The sequence below is a fragment of the Suncus etruscus genome, chromosome 20 (genome assembly GCF_024139225.1).
Source record: "Suncus etruscus isolate mSunEtr1 chromosome 20, mSunEtr1.pri.cur, whole genome shotgun sequence".
In the NCBI taxonomy this organism is placed as follows: Eukaryota; Metazoa; Chordata; class Mammalia; order Eulipotyphla; family Soricidae; genus Suncus; species Suncus etruscus.
The window spans coordinates 160666-186190 of record NC_064867.1 but is presented as its reverse complement, the minus strand read 5'-3'; the positions used below and the strand labels follow the sequence as shown (position 1 = coordinate 186190).

Genomic DNA, 25525 nt, shown 5'->3' with positions numbered 1-25525 from the left:
GGAAGGCGAGGGGCTTTTTGGCTGGAACTGATGCTGAGGCTTTTGGCTTCAGTCTTGTCCTCCGAATAAAGCTGAATTTTCACAAGCCTGACTGTCTGCTAGCCTTTTTCCCGCTGCTTCACCTCAGGACCACCGGCTGAACAGGGTGACAGACGTGTGCTTCAGGCTGGAGAGGAAAGACCTCATCCTCCATCCCTCCATCAGTCAACCCCATCAAGGGCTGACTTGCAACACCACCAAGTTCCCTTTCTTGAACATCTTTCATCGTACTCATTTCGTCTTCTGAGTGACAGTAATGGCTATGAGATGTCTCATTATGATGTTGACAGACAGTAATAGCTATGAGATGTCTCCTCATAAGGTTGATTCAGACTCCCAGTGGTCAGTGATATTACACATATTTTCTTGTGCCTGTCAATTATCTGTATTACTTCCTATATTTTGAATGTTCATCCCTATTCTGATCTCTGGTTCACAAGTCATTTCTCACATTTTGGTAGGTTGCCTTTTTATTTTGTTGATGGTTTATGTTGATTTGCAGCAACTTAGAGTTTGTTCCTCATCTCATTTGTTCATTTGTTGAATTTTTTATTGTTGCTTGTGATACTGTCATCTCCAAAAGTATCAGTCAAGACCAAGATTAAGGAGACCCTTGACTATTTACTATCATGTCTTCTGTGTGTCCAGTTAATTTTTGTGAGTAGTAGAAGTCCAATTTTATTTCAGCATGGATAACCCACATTTTAGCACCATTTTTTTCTATCTTGGGGGAGGAGGAACACACCCGGCAGGGGTCAGTGGTCACTCCTAGTTCTACACTCAGAAATTGCTCCTGGCAGGCTCCAGAACCATATGGGATACCAAGGATAGAATCTGGGTCCATCCCAGGTCAGCTGTGTGCAAGGCAAACGCCTTATGGCTGTGCTATCTATCACTCTGGTCCTGTACAACATTTTGTGATGAGACTACCTATTTCCTTGTTGAATGTTCATAGTTTCCTTGTCACACTTTTTTTTTTACTTAAAGGCAGTGTGATTCATAATAGAAATTCACAATCATAATGAAGTTTCATGCACACAATGTTCCAATACCACACACATCACCAGTATCTACCCCATTCAGCCTATCTCTACGAATTCTTGTCCCAGTTATGATAAGTGCATTTCTAGAGGCAAAATAGACCAAAGGTCACAGAACTGAGTTTGTGAAATATTGTTATAATATAAAAATCTGCATTCTCAAACTTTATTTTTTGGTTTTGGTTTTTGGATCACACCCAGTGTTGCTCAGGGGCTACTCCTGGCTATGTGCTTAGAAATCAGTCCTGGCTTGGGGGACCATACAGGATGTCAGGGATAGAATCGAGGTCCATCCTGGATCAGCTGTGTGAAAGGCAAACACCTTACGGCTGCACTATTACTCCAGCCCCTCTCAAACTTATTGTATTCACAATAGCCCAGCTATGGAAACAACTGAGGTGTCCATCAACAAATCAATGATAAAAAAAGTGATTATAAACACTATTTAACCACGAGACAGAAGGAAGATCTGCCATTTGCAAACAAATGCATGCCTTGTGGGTGAAACAAGCTAGATTGTATGTCCCTGACAAACTCACAGAACCAATTTTTAAAAAAAACTTTCACCAGTGCAACATTCCCATTACCAATATCCCAAGTGTCCCTCTTCCCCACCCCCACCAGCCTGTACTCTAGACAGGCTTTCTACTACCCTCATTCAGTCATATTTTGTTATGATGGTTCTCAATGTAATTATTTCTGTGTCTACACCCATCAGTCTCTGTGGTGAGCTTCATGTCTTTGAGAATCATTACACAAATGTCTTTCAATTTTCTCAAAACCCATAGATGAGTGAGACCATTCTGTATTTATCTCTCTCCCTCTGACTTATTTCACTCAGCATAATAGATTCCATATACATCCATACATAGGAAAATGTCATGACTTCATCTCTTCTGACAGCTGCATAATATTCCATTGTATATATGTACCATAGTTTCTTTAGCCATTCACCTATTCAGGGTTATCTAGGCTGTTTCCAGAGTCTGGTTATTGTAAACAGTGCTACAATGAATATAGGTGTGAGGAAGGAATTTTTGGATTGTAGTTTTGTATTCCTAGGATATATCCCTAGGAGTGACAGAACAAATTTTTAAAAGCTGATCTTCAGGGACTTACTGAAGGAAATGAAGAGTTAAGGATCTAAACTTACAACTCAAAGATAAGTCCTAGAGTATTGATGTATTGCATAATCATTATAGTTAACAAAAGTGTTTTTATGTACTTCAAAGTTGCTAAGAAACTAGATCGTCAATGTTCTCACCACAGAAAAGAAATAATAATATATGATGTGAGAGAGGTGTTATCTAAAGCTTTGGTGATGATAATATTGCAATACATAAATGAATCTAGTCATGTCTAAACTTAAACTAAACACAATGTTATCTGTCCATTATATCTCTTTTTAATGCAAAAAAACCCACATGCAATATGATGTTTATTAGGGTATAAAACACCCCCAGTTTTTGAACAGCAAAAAAGTTCTAAATAGAAACTTCATAAATGATTCATGACTGAACATTGATTGTATACAAAAATGCTCATCATCATCAGTCCCATAGAAATACTAATTAAAACACACTGTGATATGTATATATCACATATGTATATGATATATACATATGATATGTATGTATGTGATTTGCTACTTTATATAAAATTAAACAGACACCCTGTCCACCTGCAGTTCTAGTCCTAGATGCCTACGTGAAAGAAATTATCTCACATGGTAAAACCAACCTTGCAAACACATTTTCATAGCAACTTTTTGTAAAGTAACAAAAACTAGAAAGTCTTAGAATTTATCACAATGCAGAAGACTTGGCCAACTATGATAAATGAGTAGAATATTATTCATATAGAAAAGGAAAAAGCACTAAAAAGCAAGATGCATTTTTTTTCTAATTTATTTAAACACCTTAATTACATACATGATTGTGTTTGGGTTTCAGTCATGTAAAGAACACCACCCATCACCTGTGCAACATTCCCATCACAAATGTCCCAAGTCTCCCTCCTCCCCACCCGACGCCCGCCTGTACTCTAGACAGGCTCTCCATTTTCCTCATACATTCTCTTTATTAGGACAGTTCAAAATGTAGTTATTTCCCTAAATAAACTCATCACTCTTTGTGGTGAGCTTCCTGAGGTGAGCTGGAACTTCCAGCTCTTTTCTCTTTTGTGTCTGAAAATTATTATTACAAGGGTGTCTTTCATTTTTCTTAAAACCCATAGATGAGTGAGACCATTCTGCATTTTTCTCTCTCTCTCTCTCTAACTTATTTCACTCAGCATAATAGATTCCTTGTACATCCATGTACAGGAAAATTTCATGACTTCATCTCTCCTGACAGCTGCATAATATTCCATTGTGTATATGTACCACAGTTTCTTTAGCCATTCGTCTGTTGAAGGGCATCTTGGTTGTTTCCAGAGTCTTGCTATGGTAAATAGTGCTGCAATGAATATAGGTGTAAGGAAGGGATTTTTGTATTGTATTTTTGTATTCCTAGGGTATATTCCTAGGAGTGGTATAGCTGGATCATATGGGAGCTCGATTTCCAGTTTTTGGAGGAATCTCCATATCGCTTTCCATAAAGGTTGAACTAGATGGCATTCCCACCAGCAGTGGATAAGAGTTCCTTTCTCTCCACATCCCCGCCAACACTGTTTATTCTCATTCTTTGTGATGTGTGCCATTCTCTGGGGTGTGAGGTGGTATCTCATCATTGTTTTGATTTGCATCTCCCTGATGATTAGTGATGTGGAACATTTTTTCATGTGTCTTTTGGCCATGTGTATTTCTTCTTTGTCAAAGTGTCTGTTCATTTCTTCTACCCATTTTTTGATGGGGTTAGATGTTTTTTTCTTGTAAAGTTCTGTCAGTGCCCTGTATATTTTGGAGATTAGCCCCTTATCTGATGGGTATTGGGTGAATAGTTTCTCCCACTCAGTGGGTGGCTCTTGTATCCTGGGCACTATTTCCTTTGAGGTGCAGAAGCTTCTCAGCTTAATATATTCCCATCTGTTAATCTCTGCTTTCACTTGCTTGGAGAGTGCAGTTTCCTCCTTGAAGATGCCTGTAATGTCCTGGAGTGTTTTGCCTATGTGTTGTTCTATATATCTTATGGTTTTGGGGCTGATATCGAGGTCTTTAATCCATTTGGATTTACCTTCGTACATGATATTAGCTGGGGGTCTAAGTTCAATTTTTTGCAAGTGGCTATCCAATTGTGCCAACACCACTTGTTGAAGAGGCTTTCCCTGCTCCATTTAGGATTTCCTGCTACTTTATCAAAAATTAGGTGATTGTATGTCTGGGGAACATTTTCTGAGTATTCAAGCCTATTCCACTGATGTGAGGACCTGTCCTTATTCCAATACCATGCAGTTTTGATAACTATTGCTTTGTAGTACAGTTTAAAGTTGGGGAAAGTAATTCCTCCCATATTCTTTTTCCCAATGATTGCTTTAGCTATTCGAGGGTGTTTATTGTTCCAAATGAATTTCAAAAGTGTCTGATCCACTTCTTTGAAGAATGTCATGGGTATCTTTAGAGGGATGGCATTAAATCTGTATAATGCCTTGGGGAGTATTGCCATTTTGATGATGTTAATCCTGCCAGTCCATGAGCAGGGTATGTGTTTCCATTTCCGTGTGTCCTCTCTTATTTCTTGGAGCAGAGTTTTATAGTTTTCCTTGTATAGGTCCTTCACATATTTAGTCAAGTTGATTCCAAGATATTTGAGTTTGTGTGGCACTATTGTGAATGGGGTTGTTTTCTTAATGTCCATTTCATCCTTATTACTATTGGTGTATAGAAAGGCCATTGATTTTTGTGTGTTAATTTTGTAGCCTACCACCTTGCTATATGAGTCTATTGTTTCTAGAAGCTTTTTGATAGAGTCTTTAGGGTTTTCTAAGTAGAGTATCATGTCATCTGCAAACAGTGAGAGCTTGACTTCTTCCTTTCCTATCTGGATTCCTTTGATATCCTTTTCTTGCCTAATCGCTATAGCAAGTACTTCCAGTGCTATGTTGAATAGGAGTGGTGAGAGAGGACAGCCTTGTCTTGTGCCAGAATTTAGAGGGAAGGCTTTTAGTTTTTCTCCATTGAGGATAATATTTGCCACTGGCTTGTGGTAGATGGCCTTCACTATATTGAGAAAGGTTCCTTCCATTCCCATCTTGCTGAGAGTTTTGATCAAAAATGGGTGTTGGACCTTATCAAATGCTTTCTCTGCATCTATTGATATGATCATGTGGTTTTTATTTTTCTTGTTATTAATGTTGAGTATTATGTTGATAGATTTACGGATGTTAAGCCAGCCTTGCATTCCTGGGATGAAACCTACTTGATCGTAGTGGATGATCTTCTTAAAGAGGCATTGAATCCTATTTGCCAGGATTTTGTTGAGGATCTTTGCATCTGCATTCATCAGCGATATTGGTCTGTAATTTTCTTTTTTTGTAGCATCTCTGTCTGGTTTAGGTATCAAGGTGATGTTGGCTTCATAAAAGCTATTTGGAAGTGTTTCTGCTTGTTCAATTTCATGAAAGATTCTTGCCAAGATTGGCAGTAGTTCCTCTTGGAAAGTTTGATAGAATTCATTAGTGAATCCATCTGGACCTGGGCTTTTTTTTTCGGCAGACATTTGATTACTGTTTTAATTTCATCAATGGTGATGGGGGTGTTTAGATATGCTACATCCTCTTCCTTCAACCGTGGAAGATTATAAGAGTTCAAGAATTTATCCATTTCTTTCAGGTTCTCATTTTTAGTGGCGTAGAGTTTCTCAAAGTAGTTTCTGATTACCCTTTGAATCTCTGTCATATCAGTAGTGATCTCTCCTTTTTCATTCCTGATACGAGTTATCAAGTTTCTCTCTCTCTCTTTGTTTGTTAGGTTTGCCAGTGGTCTATCAATCTTGTTTATTTTTTCAAAGAACCAACTTCTGCTTTCATTGATCTTTCGGTATGTTTTTTGGGTTTCCACTTCGTTGATTTCTGCTCTCAGCTTTGTTATTTCCTTCTGTCTTCCTATTCTTGGGTCCTTTTGTTGAGCATTTTCTAGTTCTATTAGCTGTGTCATTAAGATACTCAGGTAAGCTCCTTCTTCCTTCCTGATGTGTGCTTGCAAAGCTATAAATTTTCCTCTCAGTACTGCTTTTGCTGTGTCCCATAAGTTCTAATAGTTTGTGTCTTTATTGTCATTTGTTTCCAGGAACCTTTTGATTTCCTCCTTGATTTCATCTCGGACCCACTGGTTATTGAGCATGAGGCTGTTTCACTTCCAGGTGTTAAAGTGTTTCTTCTGAGTCCCTTTGGAGTTCACAAATAATTTCAGAGCCTTGTGGTCAGCGAAGGTAGTCTGCAAAATTTCTATCCTCTTAATCTTATGGAGGTATGTTTTATGTGCCAGGATGTAGTCTGTCCTGGAGAATGTCCCATGTACATTGGAGAAGAATGTGTATCCATGTTTCGGCGGATGGAGTGTCCTATATATATCCACTAGGCCTCTTTCTTCCATTTCTCTCCTCAGGTCTAGTATATTCTTGTTGGGTTTCAGTCTGGTTGACCTATCCAGTGTTGACAAATCCATGTTAAGTTCCCCCACAATTACTGTGTTGTTGTTGATATTATTTCTCAGATTTGTCAACAGTTGTATTAAATATTTTGCTGGCCCCTCATTCGGTGCATATATGTTTAGGAGAGTTATTTCTTCCTGCTCTACGTACCCCTTGATTAATATAAAATGTCCATCTTTGTCCCTTACAACCTTCCTGAGTATAAAGTTTGCATTATCTGATATTAGTATGGCCACTCCAGCTTTTTTATGGGTGTTGTTTGCTTGGATAATTTTTCTCCAGCCTTTTATTTTGAGTCTACGTTTGTTCTGACTATTCAGGTGTGTTTCTTGTAGGCAGCAGAAGGTTGGATTGAGTTTTTTGATCCATTTAGCCACTCTGTGTCTCTTAACTGGTGCATTTAGTCCATTGACGTTGAGAGAAAGAATTGCCCTGGGATTTAACGCCATCTTTATTTCGAAATTTGGTGTGTCTTTTGGGTAGTCTTGTCTTAGATTAGGTCTTTCAGTTTTTCTCTTAAGACTGGTTTTGTGTCTGTGAAGTTTCTGAGCTTTTTTTTGTCTGTGAAACCATGTATTCTTCCGTCAAACCGGAAAGTGAGTTTTGCTGGGTATAGTATTCTGGGTGAAGCATTCATTTCATTCAGTCTTGTCACAATATCTCACCACTGCTTTCTGGCATTGAGTGTTTCTGGTGACAGGTCTGCTGTAAATCTCAGGGAAGCTTGTTTGAACGTGATTTCCCCTTTTGATCTTGCTGTTTTCAGAATTCTGTCTCTATCTGTGGGATTTGTCATTGTGACTAGGATGTGTCTTGGGGTGGTTTTTCTGGGGTCTCTTTTGGTTGGTACTCTTTGAGCATGCAGGATTTGATCACATATATTCTTTAGCTCTGGAAGTTTCTCTTTAATGATGTTCTTGACCATTGATTCTTCCTGTAAATTTTCTTCCTGGGTCTCTGGGACTCCAATGATTCTTAAGTTGTTTCTGTTGATCTTATCATAGACTTCTATTTTCATCTGTTCCCATTCTTTGACTAATTTTTCCATTGTCTGCTCATTTGCTTTAAGTTTTTTGTCCAATCTCTCCTGCTGTATCGAATTGTTATGTATCTCATCTTCCACAGCACCAAGTCTATTCTCAGCTTCTGATACCCTGTCCCAGAGCTTATCCATTTTGTCATTCACTTCGTTTACTGACTTTTTCAGTCCTGTTATTTGACATGTTATTTCAGTTTGGAGTTTTTTGATTTCTGTCTTCATATTTTCTTGGTTCTTATTAGTGTTCTGTTCAACTCGATCCATGGTTTCTTTGAGTTCTTTGAGCATCTTCCATATTGCTAGTCTAAAGTCCTTATCTGAGAGGTTGATTAGTTGGTTGGTCATTATCTGGTCCTCAGAATTGTCATCTTCATTCTCTATGTCTGATGCTGGCCTGCATTGTTTCCCCATTGTCACACTTGTATTGTGGGTTTTTCTACGTGTTGTGGTGGTATTCATTGTCTATATGATGCAGGCAGCACACTCCTCTGGCTCCTCCCTTTCTGGATGGGCTGACTTGCCTCTAAGGGAGGGGAGTCCTCCATGTATGAAGCCTCACACTGGGTCAAATCTTAGGCCCGAGCATGCAACAGAGAAGACAGTCCGGAGAGAAATGTTTGCTTCTGTGATATAGCACCATTCTTAGTGTAATTTTTCCTTCTTGTTGCAATGGTGTTCTTTCCTTAGAAAGAGTGCACGGCCGCGTAGCGAAGCGTGCTCCACTGGAGCCTCTTTTTGCCCCACTCGCAAGAGTTTCACGCAAGAGGACAGTAGACAGACATATACAGGTCAAACTCACAGTTTTTCACAGTTGGGCCCCACTGGGCCGGTGTACTTTCATGGATTTTCCCCACCTGGTGTCACACACAGGGAGCCAGCTTTTGCAAATTCTTGCCAGTTTTCATGTTCTGTAGTCCCTCCCTGAAAATGGCCTCTGGGCGAGCGAGTTTTTCTGGAGCCTCTTTTTGCCTCACTTCCAAGAGTTTCACGCAAGAGGACAGTGGACAGACATATACAGGTCAAACTCACAGTTTTTCACAGTTGGGCCCCACTGGGCCAGTGTACTTTCATGGATTTTCCCCGCCTGGTGTCACACACAGGGAGCCAGCTTTTGCAAAGTCTTGCCGGTTTTCATGCTCTGTAGTCCCTCCCTCGCAAGATGCATTTCAAAAATACCTGGCTATTGGAGTACAGCACTGCTTTACGTGCAATCAACCTAGGTATGATCCCTGGCATTATTGTGGTCTCAAGACCCAAGCCTGCCAGGAGTGATTTCTGAGCTCAGAACTAGGAGTAACCCCTAAGACTTGCCAGGTGTGCCCCCACCAAAATAAACTGGCTATATAATAATGTACAAAATGCAAACTATTATAAAGTCTCACACCAAAGAGTTATCTTTTTGTTTTGTTTTGTTTTTGTTTTTGGGTCACACCCAGTGATGCTCAGGGGTTGCTATTGGTTTGGGGGACCATATAGGACACTGGGGATCGAACTGAGGTCTATCTTGGGTCAGCCATGTGCAAGCAAATGCCCTACCGCTGCACTATTATGCTACCCCCACTATAGTGAATAAAGTGATTGAAGCAATGTGGCCCAAAAACCAAAAAAAAAAAAAAAAAAAAAAAAAAAAGCAAGTATTACTGGACCACATGACATCTCAATTACCAAGTTTTTGAGGAATCTCCTTGTTGTTTTCCATAAAGGCTGGACTAGACGGCATTCCCACCAGCAGTGAATGAGAGTTCCTTTCTGTCCACATCTCTGCCAGCACTGATTGTTCTTATTAATTTTGTGATGTGTGCCAGTCTCTGTGGTGTGAGATTGTTTTTCATTGTTGTTTTGAGTTGCATGTCCCTGAGGATTAATGATATGGAGCATTTTTTTGATGTGTGTTTTTATCTGTGTATTTCTTCTTTGAGGAAGTGTTTGTTCTTTTCCCTAGTTTTTGATGGGGTTAGATGAATCTTCTTGTTAAGTTCTGTCAGTACCTTGTATATCTTAGATATTAGCCCCTTATCTGATGGATATTGGGTGAATAGTTTCTCCCATTTCATGGGTGACCTTTGTATTCTTATATCCTTTGAGGTGCAGAAGCTTCTAAAGTTTAATGTAGTCCCATTTGTTTATCTCTGCTTCCACTTTTTTGGACAGTGGTGTTTCCTCCTTGAAGATGTCTTTAGTCTCAATGTCATGAAGTGTTTTGCCTATATTTTCTTCTATATACCTTATGGTTCAGGGTCTGATATCAAGGTCTTTAATCCATTTGGATTTGACCTTTGTGCATGGTATAAGATGGAGTTCCAAGTTAGCTATTTTGCATGTGGCTGACCAGTTGTCCCAGCACCACTTGTTGAAGAGTCTTTCCTTGCTCCATTTTGCATTTTTTGCTTCTTTATCAAAGATTAATTAATTGTCTGGGGAGCATTCTTTGGATACTCAAGTCTATTCCATTGATTTATTCCAATACCCAGATACAATAGAGATGAGGGCTGTCAAGACCAGCCCATGATATAAAGCTTACCACAAAGAGTGGTTAATGCAGTTAGAGAAAAAACTACATTAGTGACTTTCATGACAATGAATGATAGTGAGTGAGAGAAATAGAATGCCTGTCTCAAAGGCAGGGTGTGGGGGACGAGGGCAATGGGGGCCATTGGTGGTGGAAGGGTTGCATTGGTGAAGGGGAGGTGTATATTTTATGACTGAACCCAACTACAAACATGTTTGTAGTCATGATGCTTAAAGATATTGTTTTGTTTTGTTTTTTTTTAAAGTCCAGCTTCTATTGGTTACTCAAATTGGATAGTACTGAAGTTTGCTTATAAAAACAGAAAAGTGGGGGAGCAAGAAAAACAAGATTGAGGGCTGGAAAAAAGGGAAGGTATTTTAAAATTTTAGTTTAATAAAATATTTAATAAAATAAATATTTAATAAAATACAAGTGGTGGATCCAAATGTTAACTATAAAATTCAACTTTACCAAATTTCAGGGGTTTTTTGGTCATATGTTACTCCATCAAAGCTGCCTTCCATAGAAAAGGCACTTCTAGGGGCCGGAGAGATAGCATGGAGGTAAGGCATTTGCCTTTCATGCAGAAGGTCATCAGTTCAAATCCCGGCATCCCATATGGTCCCCCGTGCCTGCCAGGACCAATTTCTGAGCATGGAGCCAGGAATAACCCCTGAGCACTGCCAGGTGTGACCCAAAAACCACAAAAAAAAGGTCACTTCTGGAATTTGAACTAGTGTCCAGCCTGTAACTCTTTTTCCTGGCTTCTCTTAAGGGCTTTTCAGACTGGACTTTAATGATATACTTATTTATCTATCTCAAATCTCAAAATCAAGAACTACAGTTGGAACGTTTTTGTAAACTATGAACCTAGAGTAGGGCTCAGTATTAATTGTTCCATTGTAAGGTGGGTAGGTAGGTGGAAGAAGGTGGGGGATAGGTGAATAAACAAATGAATGAAAGAACAAAGAAAGGAACCTAACTTGGCCTTTTTTATGCCAATTCTACACATGCTTCCAATAATAGGAAAAAACACCTATTTAGAGGAAGCCCAAAGATAAATCTCTATTATGCCCAGAGCTTTGAGCCAATAGCTGTTGAGGGTTATTCTTGGTACCATCATCTAAGATTATGTAATCAAATTAAAGATCAGACCAAGACAAATGCCAGCACATATGGACTCCAAAGTTAAGCATGAAGACCTGAAATTGTGTTCTAAGAAGAGCTAAGAAAAGTGCGTGTCATGCTATGAGTGAGTCTTAGCAACAGTTTTGCTGATCAGACAGCAAAAGCACATCAAACTGAAAAAAGCAGACTGAGAAAAGTCTACACAGCAAGGAAACAAGAAACAGAGCAAGAAATGTTGCAGAATGGCAGAGTAGTACCATCTGCAGGCCATGTATCTCCTAAGGATCAAACCTCCAACATATATCAGGAATGATAACAACTCAATGGTTTATTTAAAAGACAAAACTAACTCTCAGATTAAAATCGGCCAAAGACTAGAACAAACATTTCTCCAAAGATGTACATACAGCTGACAGGCTTGTGAAAATGTGTCCAGATCACTAATTAGAGAGAAATGTGGGGTTGGAGTGATAGCAAAGTGGGTAGAGTGTTTTCCTTGCAAGCAGCCAATCTGGGTTTAATCCCCAGCATCTCATATAGTCCCCCAAGCCTGCCAGGAGTGATTTCTGAGAACAGAGCTGGGAGTAACCCATGAGTGGCTCCAGTGTGGTCAACCCCCCCAAAGAGGGAAATGCTACTCAGAACCCCCTAAAGACATCACTCTCAGATCTGCTTGACGACCTGCATCATAACACAAGGATGTGGAGGCCATGGAGGTCTCATGTACAGCTGAAGGGAAAACAAAGTAGAGCTGCCATGATGGAAAGCAGTGTGACAGCTTCTCAGGAGCTTCAAAATGAAGCTGACATGTGGTCAGCAATCCTACCTCTGAATAATTATCCCAAGAATTGAAATCAGTGCCAGGGAAATAACTCAAAGGGCAAGTATGCACCCTTTGCAGATAGAATCTCTGGATTCACTTCCCCAAACTCCATGGTCCCACAAACACCATTGACTATAGCTTCCCCAAGTACTGCTGGAAGTGGCCAAAGCCCAAAATGCAATCACTGAAATGAATATCTCAAAGACACAGCATTATTCACAAAACCAAGGAATGGTCATAAATTAGATGTTCATCAATAGATTAAGGGATAGAGAGAAACTACCAAGTAGCGAGAGCACAATATTATTTGGTCTTTAGCATGTTGATACCAGCATGCACCACCAGTGGCTCACACTTTGATATAGATTAGTTAATCCAACTTAAAAACTTCTCAAGATGCAGCAACATGGATGAGCCTGGAAGCCACTTAAGTCAGTGGGAAAACCTGAGTCCACAGTCTTCACTGACTCACAAATCGACAAAGGAAAGGGAGAAAAAGGAGCTATACAGGATAGACACAATGTTCAGTCCAAAATAAAGGCACTCCAGATCTCCTAATACCTGTGCACTTCAATTATAACAAGTGGATCAAGATGAGATTGGATATGTTCAGGGAAGTAGAACAGTAGCTGGAGCGATAGCACATCAGTGTTTGCCTTGCATGCAGCAGACCTAGGTTCGATGGACAACATCCTGTATGATCTCTCAAGCACCTCCAGGAGTAACCCCTGAGCATTGCTGGATGTGGCCCCAAAAACAAAAACAAAAATTTTAAAAAAAGAGGGTCACAATGTCTGGAAAGTATCTTTTCCACAGTTATTTTTTAAATAAAAATCTCACATTGCAGGAAAAGGTGGTGTGTAGTGTACCTATCTGAGACCCTGGATCTAGGTGTATCTACCTGAGACCCACCTATTTCTGGGAGGGGTCTTGGGAACCAGATAGTAGGTGTAACCTTACCTGCAAGACCCCACCCATTCCTGGGAGGGGTCTTGGAAAAGTTAGATAAGCCTTGGACCGAGGGAATTCGGCCCTTTCTGCGTTGCTGGGCCCTCTGGCTTTTGGGTCTCTGCGTTCTGGTCTTTGACCAGCATGGAGCCCAAAGGGAAGATGGCTGAAAGGAGTTTAGATGCAGGACCAATAATAACTAGTGCTTGAAAGGTTATGAGTAGGCCACACACATGTGGTGAATAGGGCATGAAAAAAGTTAATGCTTCCTGATGCCTGCCTGTGAGTGAGTGATTTCGCCTTTCACCTGGGCCTGGGACCCGCCAGCTGGATGGGGTTGCGGAGCCACGTGGCCTGGGATGGCAGAGAGAAATCCATCGCCATCCACCGCCATCCAGCCCCATCGTTATTTATTTAATTCAACAGTGGTGCTTGGCCATCTTTGGAGTCTGGGGCATCATTTCATGTTCCTCCTTTAGCTACTCAAAGAATAAACAGACCCAGAATGAAATTACAGCAAGTTCAAAGGATCGCTTCTCGGCCTTTTGGCTAAGATCAAGTGAAGTTCAAAGGAAACTTCAACTTTCCATTCCATTGCTATGAACATAGCAAGTTTAAATCTTCCTTCAAAGAAAAAATTCCCAGCACCCACCAGCAAACCAGACATCTGCACTTTGGACAAGTACCCTACTTGTGAAACTTTTCAAGATCTATCATTCAGGGCTGTAGAGACAGGACAGTGGGTAAGGTGCTTGCTTGCATGAGGCAGCCCAGGTTCAATCCCACATCCCATATGGTCCTCCAAGTCCCACAAGGAGTAATCCCTGAGCACAGAGCCAGAGATAACCCCTGAGCATAGTTCTATGTGAGCCCACAAAAATAAAACTTTTTGATAAAAAAAATCATCATTCTTACCTTTCCAAAACTCCCTTTCCCAATGGCACGCAGAATCTGAAAGTGGTCGAAGTTGACTGCAGAAGAAGAAGGAATAGCAGAGTCAGATTGGTCAGACTGGGTACTGCCTTTCCTGTAGTCATTTATGGCCTCTGGACTCAACTGTACTCCACTCAGAAAGGGGACAACGGGGTTTCTGATGTCCTCACATCAGGGAGTTTTTAATGCCCTCACATAATGGGGTTTCTCATACCCCACCCCAATACATTTAATCCCTCCCAAAAGGAACTGTGACATCAGTCAAAGGGTGAAAGATGAGAGAGAAATCTTGGAAACCAGAAAACCCAAATTCTTCTCTTGCTCCCTCTTCCAGAAGAGTCTTATACTATTTTTAGTCCCTACCTTGTCATTCCCTGACCTCTGAACACCCCTTAACATCAGCTTACAGGGCTGAGTGTCCCAGGAGGCAATTCCACTTCCTCCATGTAGATTCAGTCATCAACAATTATGACAACCATGGACCTTTTCTCTTGTGTCTGGACAGTGTCTGGGAGGAACTGAAAGAAACTGGGAGTGACTGAGGGTGCAGGTCATGATGCTATACCCCTCTTTTTGCAGTTTATGTTCCCCTTCATGCCAGGATTCTGGAAGGGGGGGCTTCCATTCCCAGGACTTTTTTTGCCTTACTCCAATCTTCCTGCCATCTCCAGCACAACAGGTCAACATGTGCTTGGAGAGCCAGTGGGTACCTTTCTGTCCTCCTTCCACTGAGAGCAAAAATTGCCTGCTTGGTTCCCATGACAGTGTACTCTCTCCATTTCTCTCCATTCACACATTGTCCTTTTCATACCTGGCTTTACACCTCCACTCCTAAATCCACCCCCAGTCATTAAATACCAGATTCTGCCAGGTCTCCTCCTACAGCCTTCCTTTACCTGCTGGCCTATTACCACCTCACTACCAAAAGCTCTTTAATGTATGTCTTCCCTGATCTCCAGGTATGCAAACCCATAGCTGCCCCATAGATGGGTTCTTCAAGAGGCTTCAACACCATATGGTACTCAGAAAGGTCAAACAGCACACAGAAGGAATGGTTCAGCATTTATCTGATGCACAGGATCAAGATCAAAACTTGGCCTGGACCCTGCACTCTCTTCCCTTAGTCCATTCCTCCCCATCCTATCCGTTTGCCTCCTAATCTTCCTTGTATTAGCCTACTCCCTGGTCTAATCAACCATTCTATCATCTTACATTTATTTGGTTTGGAGGCCACACCTGCAATGCCACACCTGTCTCTGCATTCAGGAATCACTCCTGGTGGTGCTCGGGACCAAATGGGATGTCACAGATCAAAGCTGGGTTGGTAGTGTGCAACCTCTCTCCTGTGCATGGACTACCACAGTGGGTTCCTCCATCCAGTCCCAAGCCTTCATCTGGGGTCAGAGCTCTATCATAGATAGGGCCTCTGCTTTCACGCTTTCACCCCTCATGCCCCTCCACTGCTTTTGGGGTAGAGGGCCAATTGCTCCCAATGGCCTATGACACTGAAGTCTCTGCCACTTATCCTGTTTGTCTCCCACCAAAGTTCCTCACCCACGGGGCCCTAGGCCCAGATGTTTTCCTGTGCCAAGAACAACCTCTCCTCCATCATTGATGCCATTTGCCTATCACTAGTGGGTCTTTGCCTCATCTCCACCATTCTATACCCAGAGAAGTTTGCCTTTCCCCATCAGGCTAACTCAGGTCCTCTCATATATGTCTGGGAAACATGAGCTTCTACCAAACAAATCCGCTCTGAAATTTTACGTGCATTTGTGTCTTTTTTAAAAAAAATAAATCCTTTAATTAAATCACTATGAGTTCACAGTTACAAATTTGATCATTGGCTGAGTTTTAGTCATACAACGTCCAACACATTTCCCACCATCAATGTCCCTTGTTTCCCTCCCACCACCCCCCCTGACATTTCTTTCTCTCCTTTTTGCATTATTGCCAGTAGGAAGGTAGTGGGTCCTGGTGATGTAAAAGTGTTAAACCATCCAGAAGGCTTGGAGGCCTCAGACACAAAAGATCCATCTTGGAAGGGTAGGGGGACATTGAGATGCAGAATTCCAGGCCTTAAGAAGTACAAAGCTTCCTGGCCTCTGAGGGAAGAAGTGGTTGGACACCCAGGAAGGAGAGGCTGGAACAAAGACCAGGTGAAGAATATCTTAAGATCACCAACTGCTCCCAGCTTTCCTTGGCCAACAGACTAGCAATGAACTAAGGGCCTGGGGAAACTGTCTAGAAACTAACTTGGTAGATGAAGAGGCATTTACATTCCACATGCATCTCCTCTTTTCAGATGAAAACTTTCATACTTTAGTGTCTATTTCCCCCTCTTAGGAAAATAGCCCACAAGGCCCTGCTAGAGATGTGCCTGGCTCTCTCCTTTCTGAATTTTTCTCTTTTAAGCATGAATCTAAAACTACCTCTCTCCTTACTCCCTTATCTCCCCCTAGTCCCCCCAAACTGTGTTTTACTTCATAGTTCTTTTTCTCCTAAAATTCTTTACTGGGTAGTAGGAGACAAGGCTAATGACTCCCAAAGCTTGGGTAAGATTTAGGACTGACTTGACTTTCCTGCAAAGAACAATTCCTCACTCCAGTCTGAGAAATAGGGTGTCAGAGATCAGCTCCCACACTGTGCAAAACTAGTAGAAGTCAGGTGTGACTTGACGGCAGCCTCCTGGGGCTGGTGAGATGAGAGCGTCCATGCGGTACAAGGTTCATCACTGCCTCTCATCCTTCCTGAACCTCCCAGGCTCTTCCGGAAAAACAGAGGTTGGTAGACAGGGAAGTGGTAGATTTCCTGCCCTCCTGGCTGCCCTCTTTTTCCTCCCCACTTTCCACAAGCCATTCTGGAATCCTATTCCTCTGCTGTCGAGTCAAATCTCCCATCAACAACAGCGTCTTGAGAGTGTGAGATGTCAGGGGCTTGTCTAGTTAGAAGTGCAATCGTTTTGAGGCTGAATAAGACCCTGGATAAGAACGTGGCTTCTGTCTGTATTAATGTGTCAAGAAAGCCAGTGGTGAGTGTGGCAATTAGGAGGGAAGGAAAATAGAGAGGGGGACCCTCCTTGGAAGTATCTTTGCAGCCGAATGATGGAGGGTTTGCATATAAACTGCCTCTTAAGGTCCCCATTCTTCAGGACTAATGAGAGTCTCTGACTCCTACAAGATTGTTCTCCCCTAATTACTGTTTTGTTACTTTTCAGTTTATGCTTGTGTTTCTGGAAGGCAAATAGATTAATGTACCCCCTGGAGCCAGAGACCCCAGATTCCTTTAGATGAATTAACCCATGATCTGATGATGAAGGTGGGAAATGCTGTAGGACCTTGAGCTTGGAAAGGAATCAAACCCAGGTCCATCCATGGGTCTGCCACATGTGAGGAAAATGCCCTACCTCTGTGCTATCTCTCTGCCTCCTCCAGGAACAATTTCTAAGCACAGAGCAAGCAGTAACCCTTGAGCGCCACTGGATGTGGCCTCAAAATGGGGAGGAGGCACTGCTTGGGAAAAAAAATGGGGAGACACACTGGCTTGCTTTTACAAAGTTGGAATTATAGGTTTTCTCCAAGGATGCCCCCACTTGGAGCTTTCTAGGTAGGTAAGAATCTGTTGCTATGGTGTTGTCTAGGGGGAGAGCTTGAAACTTTTGATGATCCTTCTCCTGTTCCTTATTACAGCCCTTTGTTCCTGCTAGGGTATCTCTCCAGATGGGTGTTCAGACTTCTCTGAGCCTGTGCTGGCTTGTTTGAGTCTTATTTGGCCTCAGTTCTTGTGTCCATAAAGTGGATCCTACAATAACGCTTTCAGCTGCTTTAGAATTAGTGACAGAATAATTTCTTTATAGTTCCTCTTGGTTTTATTCCATCCAAAGAACTCATTGCTATGGAGTATTCCTTGTCTACCTGCCTGCTTCAAAACCTTATCATTTTTCTACTCACTATTTTTATCAGAGACTTGGCAATTTCTCAGACATAAAAGAAAATAAAAAGTATAAAGCTCGGAGCCAGAGAGATAGCATGGAGGTAGGGTGTTTGTCTTGCATGCAGAAGGACAGTGGTTCAAGTCCCAGCATCCCATATGGTCCCCTGAGCCAGCCAGGAGCGATTTCTGAGTGTAGAGCCAGGAGTAACCCCTGAGCACTGCTGGGTGTGACCCCCCAAAAGTATAAACCTTGGAAGAGGAAATAACAAACACCCATAAGAAGATCTGATGAAATATATGTAAAGTCAATATAATCTATAAGAAAATGTACTTAAGAGGTAAATTTTGAAATGACAAGATTAAAATTAATATGCAAAAAATACCTATTGGGTCTTATTTTATAAAACCATATAATTCAAAGGGTGTAAGAATTATGACAAGTCCTGTCTTTAATGAAATGTACAGAAACCAGGCATTACATGCATTCTTGTAGTGGTTCTTGTTTCACAGCGAGAACAAAATATTATGACAATCTTTTCTTTTTTTTCTCTTTTTCCCTCACTTTATTGAGTGTGGATAGACCAGGTACTCAATTGACAGCAGCATCTGACTCTCCTAAATCCGTGGTCGGAACACTGCATGTAATGACTTCCTAGTGGCTTCATTTCCCCTGTTCCATTGCTGAGGACCATGTGGTTGAACAGGCATCTCTCAATTAACGTTAAGGAAGTAAATATTTTAAAACCCCCTACGTAAAAGTCATTTTCAGATAGGTGGGAACTTACTGGTATTAAGTTCAAAAATTCCATCAAATCTACCTACTAAATTTCAATATTTAAAAAAAAAAAAGTAAAAATAGGATTCTTCAGAGAGTTACATAGAAAAAAAAATCTTGGTGACTTTTAAGTGGCCAGGTATTTTTAAATGGGAAGTGAAACATGTCTATTGAAAAGAACAAATAAGTTATTGGCTACATTGACTAATTTGGTGTAATAAACTATACCATTAAAGAAATAGCCAGAGTGTGAGAATGTTTGCAATATATACAACTGAAAAATGGGCTGTTGTTTTGGTTTGGGGCTGAGGGATTTGGGGGCCATACTCAGAGGTGCTAGGAGCTTAACATCACCCCAGTGTCTGTGCTCAGGGGTCACTCCTGCAGGGAATCAAAACGGAACTGGCCACTTGTAAGACAAGCTCCTTAACTCATGTACTGTCTCTCTGGACAATGACCAACTCCTATTCCAGTTACAGCAAACCTCCACACATCAGTGAAAAGAGCAATACCAGATTTGAAAAAATAATTGACTGAAGTCCTTAAGAGATGTTTTTGTTCCAAGTCAATCTCCTGTACAAAGGAGCATTAAAGGATCAATCCAGCTGGCTGTTGAACAATTGTGAGGTTAAAGGTACTGAGTTCCATGCAGATAATCCACATAGAACTTTTGACTCTTTCACATTTAGCTACTAGTAACCAGCAGATATAAGAAAGCCTTGCCAATAAAATAAATGACTCACTAGCACATATTTTATATGCTCTTGGATTATCACAATAAGTTCAACTAGGGAAGAGAACATGTAATTTAGAAAATCATAAGGGAAAACATATCTCAGAGCTGAACTATATTAACTGACAGCATCAGTTTCACTATGTACAAGATGAATTGTTCCTCAGAACCTACATCACTACTATCTTATTTGATCTCAAACACTAGACGAATACAACACCAAAATTTAAAAATATTGTGCAGGGGCTGAAGAAAAAGTACAGTGGACACATTTACCTTGAATATGGTAGACCTAGACTCAATCCCCCAGCAACTCATTTGGCATCTAAAGCCTGCTAGGAGTGATCCCTAACCACAGCTGAGTATGGGCATCCACCCCCACAATTAAATAAAAAGTCCTATGAAAATTAATTTGTTTTCATTTATAACAATGATAACACATTTATAATTGATAATACTTATTTAAAAATTCCTGCTAGGGATCAGAAAGATAGTAGACAAATTGCTTGTGCTGCATGTGACCAACCTGGATTTGATCGCCAGCACCCATGTGACTCCCTGAGCCCTGCAGGAATGCTCCTTGAGCTCAGAGCTTAGAATAAGCCCTGAACACTGCTGGGTGTGGCCCCCAAACAAACAAACAAACAGACAAATCACCCACTGTCCTAAGTCCTGCAATTCAACGGTCAGTGATATAGAACCCCATCAGACAGCAGAGAAACAAACTGAATCACAACCAGAATTCTAGAAAGAAAAGGAATTGTCAAGATGGTAATTGTGGGCAAAGAAAAGTAACCGCTTACCTTTTCTCTGCTCTTTTATCTCTCTTCTATGGCTCATAGATTTGGTGAGCAAATAAAATATAAACAACTCATCAAGAGAGGCCACCAAGCTGCCAAGGTGTAGCTGAAATCAGCTACTGTGCAGAAGCAAATGACAGTACTAAATGGTTAGCTAGCAGCAAGACCTACTAAACCTTCTGACAATGACTATTGACCTCATTGGAGATACAATAATTTTCACAAATTTACTATTTGCTGCTTAAATTCTTTATTTTCCTTTTTCTCCTCCTCCTCCCTTTATTTTTTTCTTTTCTTTTTTCTTTCTTTCTTTTTTTTTTTTTTTTTTTTTTGGTTTTTGGGCCACACCCAGCATTGCTCAGGGGTTACTCCTGGCTGTCTGCTCAGAAACAGCTCCTGGCAGGCACAGGGGACCATATGGGACACCGGGATTCGAACCAACCACCTTTGGTCCTGGATCGGCTGCTTGCCAGGCAAACGCTGCTGTGCTATCTCTCCTAGCCCTTTCTTTTCTTTTTAAAGTAATTTTGTCTCCACTTATCTGGAAACAAATGTAAGAAGATCAACTATCAATTAGGGAATAACACACTCTTTAAATAAAGTAAATTTTAAAAAGGCCGGAGAGATAGCATGGAGGTTGGGAATTTGCCTTGCATGCAGTGGGATGGTGGTTCGAATCCCGGCATCCCATATGGTCTCCCAGGCTGCCAGGAGCAATTTCTGAGCGCAGAGCCAGGAGTAAACCCTGAACGCCATCGGGTGTGACCCAAAAACAAAACAAACAAAAAAAAAGTAAATTTTAAAATAAGTTAAGAAATAGAATTGTGAGCATTAGCACAGTGGCCCTTGTATGTGGCCAACCTGGTTATGGCCAAAAAATAAATAAATACCCTAAGTAAACAAATAAATAAATAACAAAAATAAAAAAGGGAGGCCACCAAAAGTAAACGTGTTTGCACACAACTCAGCAATTCAATGCCCTAGCATAGACCTAAAGTATTGTAGGTGCCTCACAAAGGTTGTGCTAGATACATAAAAGGCCAGGATAGGTCTCACCTAGAAACTGTCCTTCCCACCCCTCTCAAATGCCATCTTCAGCAGAAGGGAGAAACCACAGATAGATTGACACCCAGATATACAAACACCCACAGGAACAAACAGGCTGCCACAACAGAAAATAAGATGTGTGCCTGTCGAAATTAAGAGACTGATGGCTGCCTGCCAAAGGCACACATGTGGTTGCATTATGTGAAGTTCCAAGAAGGACAAAAGGAAATGAAGGGGTGTGGTTACAGCCCAGAGAAAGATGGAAGGCAGGGGGCCTGGGGTGAGCTCCCTGGGAGTGTGTGTGTGTGTGTGTGTGTGTGTGTGTGTGTGTGTGTGTGTGTGTGCAAAAGCCTTGTTCATTGATGGGCCAGAGCTGTGCTTTGCACATGAAGAGCATCTCCAGATTTGTACCACCATCAGTCTGTGCCATCATCCCACATTATGCATGCTATCTTCCAGGAAAAAGTTCTATAAGACTTGGATGGTGAGTTATTTGAGTGCATACAATTTACAAAGGAAAATGAGCTCAAAATGAACCTCAGGGGTGGGGAGAGAAAGAAGGGGAAGATGAACAAAATCCATTATATAAAACAAAACCTGGAAAGCAGCCAGCGCCTCTGAAATTTGATAATAGAGGGAGAGAATGAAGCGTTTACTCTGTGGCTTACGCTGAAATTTATTTCATGCAGCAGGCGGAAGAGGAAGAATTCTTTTGTGGACGCGGTGCAGAAGGAAAGGAAGGATTCAATGGCAGTCTTTCAGTTTCTCTTAGATGACTGTTTCTGGCACAGGGCGCTCCCTAATGGTCAAAGTGTGGGGGTGGGGTGGGGTAGCCCAGGAAGGACTAATGAGTTTCACAAGGAAGGGGCAAAACTCTCCCTGCCTTGCCCTCTGGACCAGCTCAGCATCACTTAGTGACACCTCTACACACTAGAACTAAGGGGAAATTATTATTGTTGTTGTTATTATTATTGTTATTATTATTTTGGTTTTTGGATCACACCTGGCAGCTCTCAGGGGTTACTCCTGGCTCTGTGCTCAGAAATTGCTCCTGGCAGGCACATTGGATCATATGGGATGCCAGGATTCGAACCACCGTCCATCCAGGATCGGCTGCTTGCAAGGCAAACGCCCTACCATTGTGCTATTTCTCCGGCCTCAAGGGGAAATTATTTCTACACTAGAACTAAAGGAAAATTCTCCATATACTAACTAATACTAAGGGGAAACTCTCTACACTAGCACTAAGAGGAAATTCACACCCTAATAATTCAACTTTCAGTCAATCCCCCCTTCCATCTAACTTGAGATGAACCTAGATATAAAATGTTGTTAAGTGGAACCCCCAAAAGTGCTAAAAACAAAAAGAAGGTGACATTTTTCAGGACACCTGATCTTCTATACAAGTAAACAGAGCACAACAAAATAATGTCCGAGAGAGAGAACTATCATAGGTCAAAGAAACAGAGTAGAGGCCAGGGTTGAAGGCTCTTGGCTTGCATGCAGCTAATCCAGGTTTGAACCCTGGCACCAAATATGGTCCCCTGAGCTCCTTCAGGAGTATCCTTGAGCACAGGACTAAGAACAAACCCGGAGCACTACCAGGCATAAAAACTTCCCATTCCATCCCCACAAAAAAGACATAGGAAGAAAAGAAGGATTCTAACTTCAACAGTGTGTGAAAGGCATATCTGGGCTAGTACTGGGAATCTCAATATAGACCAAATGATGCCTAACTACTGATAATTTTATCAGATAATAAAGGCTTCTATCTTATATCTTATACCAAATCCACCCCAAGTATAAAGTGATACTAGCTAAAAATCCTAAACAAAGCTGTTCCCCTATTTCCTCTTCCCTGTAACTTCTTTTTTGATAGTAAAAGTCCACCTGGATTACAGGTCCTTCACCCACCTTGGTGGATTTGGTTCTGGAGAATAAACAGAGAGTAGTTCTGGCTTTGGGAGGACACAGAGAGAGCACATGGTGGAGAGAGGCCATGAGGCAAAAAGCAGACTGATTCTGATAAATCCATTGCTAACTGCTTGGTATATTATTTTGCCACCACTACCCTGCTTCATCAGACCTGTCTGCCTAAGGGATTAAAAACAAGGCATGGGGGGCAATCTCACCACTCATGGATATTTTTATTTTACACTCAAATTAATGAGAGATCTGTGTGTGAATGGTCAAATCTTAAATTTTCTGCAGAAGAAAACTGAGTTTCCTTAACATGGTGACAATTAGACACAGAGGAGTTTAAAGATATCTGCTGAGTAAGAATCCAGAGTGGTAGCACAATGGGAAGAGCACATGCCCCACACACAGATGACCCAAGTTCAATCCCCGGCATCCCATAGAGTCCCCGAGCATGCCAGAAGTGATTTCTGAGTGCAGAGCCAGAAATAATTACCAACACTAGTATGGCCCAGAAACAAAACAAAAAAATCCTTTTGTGTAAGAATGAAACTTAGTTCAAATCTTCACTATAAGTTAGGATAGAAGCCCTCTTTTTTTTAATTTTTTATTTTTAATTATGAGAACAATAATGCAAAGAAAGAGGACAAGGTAAAGTTACAGTGGAAGGACAATCACCCATAAACAGAGTTCTCAGAAGAAATCCCCTTGCTGACGCCTAAATTTAACTTACAGCCAAAGAACATTAAGAAAAATAAAACAGAACCCATGTACAATTACTTTGTCCACAAGTCCCCAGATTGTAGTACATTATAACTTTTCTTAGCAGTACACAAAGCAATTTAAGGCCGTGAAATTTATGTGACTCCTTAAACATTGAAGGCATAGTAATTTTTTTACATTTTCATGCACATGCATATTAGTTTAATATAACATCAAAAGTTTAAGTGGTCTTTTTTTTAAGGTTTAGAGTCAAAGGAGCATAGTAAAAATGGTGGTAGAGGGCCCGGAGAGATAGCACAGCAGCGTTTGCCTTGCAAGCATTTGACCCAGGACCTAAGGTGGTTGGTTCGAATCTCAAATCCCGGTGTCCCATATGGTCCCCTGTACCTGCCAGGAGCTATTTCTGAGCAGACAGCCAGGAGTAACCCCTAAGCACCACCGGGTGTGGCCCAAAAACCAAAAACCAAAAACCAAAAAAAAAAACAAAAAAAAAAAAACAAAAAAACGGTGTTGGAGTGGCAAATATTGTTTGCATAGGCCCACCAAAATATGGGGGACATGGAAAGGAAAAGCCTTGGCCTAATACAAGGAGACCCTCCCCCTGAAGTTTCCTGGCATAAGAACAACTCTAGACTCCAGGTAAACTAGTTTGTTCAATCCAAGTCATTGTCTATAGTGACAATACAGGTTTATTTTTCACGCAGTCTCTATTGTTGGCATCAGGTTTCTGTATTAATAATGTTGGAATCTGCATATCCTACATTAAAGTCAGGCTGGTGTGGAGCATCCTCTCGTTTCACCTCACAATAATGGGCAATGCAGAAAACCCTGTCCAGTAAGCAGGTCATTGTTGTTCTTAAGTCTTCTCATTGTTAAGGGAAGTCTCTTTTGAGTAGGTCGATGTCAGAGCAGTGGTAGGGTCTCCCCTGGTAGAGGATTGCTTCCAGGTAATGTTATAGACAGCCTTGGATGTTTCATGGATGGCTTCCCTAGATCAGGGGTGAATGGATAATGCCCATTCTTCTGAGGCCTGTGCCAGGTCTTTATGTCAATGTTCAGGGTGTAAGGTCCCATTGCACTACAAGATTTGTGTGTTCCCATCTCTATTAGATAAGAACTTATTTGTATGTATAGTATTTTCCCATTTTAATGTGTCTATGCAAACAAGAAATAAAGCCACGTGGTGTTATTGGTGTATATGGGGGCGTAAGAACACGTCCAAAAATACCCGTGACTTGGTTCAAACATAAGAATTAAACTGAGGGACTCTTTCACCAAATTTCCTATTGAACAGTTCACAAAGAGGAGAAAAGATAAAAAATGGGGAAAATCATCACTGCATAAGAAAATATTCAGCAAAAGCTATAGCTGTCAAAGAAAACACACATAAAATGTTGAAAAGACATATGTGTCCATTTTATGCCTTTTGAAATAGTTGAGGGGGTGTTAACACCAGTTCACCACTTAGTTCTGTGACTTAGAACTCTGCAGTACTGAAGTTAAAAAGGGTAAATGTGGGGTAATGATGGTAGGGAGTGAGAGAGTTAAAG

The 25525-nt window shown here is 41.2% G+C and overlaps 1 protein-coding gene across 1 annotated transcript in view; it reads right to left on the bottom strand.

Annotated features, from left to right (window-relative positions):
- The window catches only part of STK32B (serine/threonine kinase 32B), a 250860-nt gene that overhangs the window by 148591 nt on the left and 76744 nt on the right, over nucleotides 1-25525 (bottom strand). Inside the window, exon 2 of the mRNA XM_049766428.1 lies at nucleotides 14030-14085. Within this exon, the coding sequence (XP_049622385.1) occupies nucleotides 14030-14085 (56 nt within the window). The remainder of the gene's footprint in view (nucleotides 1-14029; nucleotides 14086-25525) is intronic.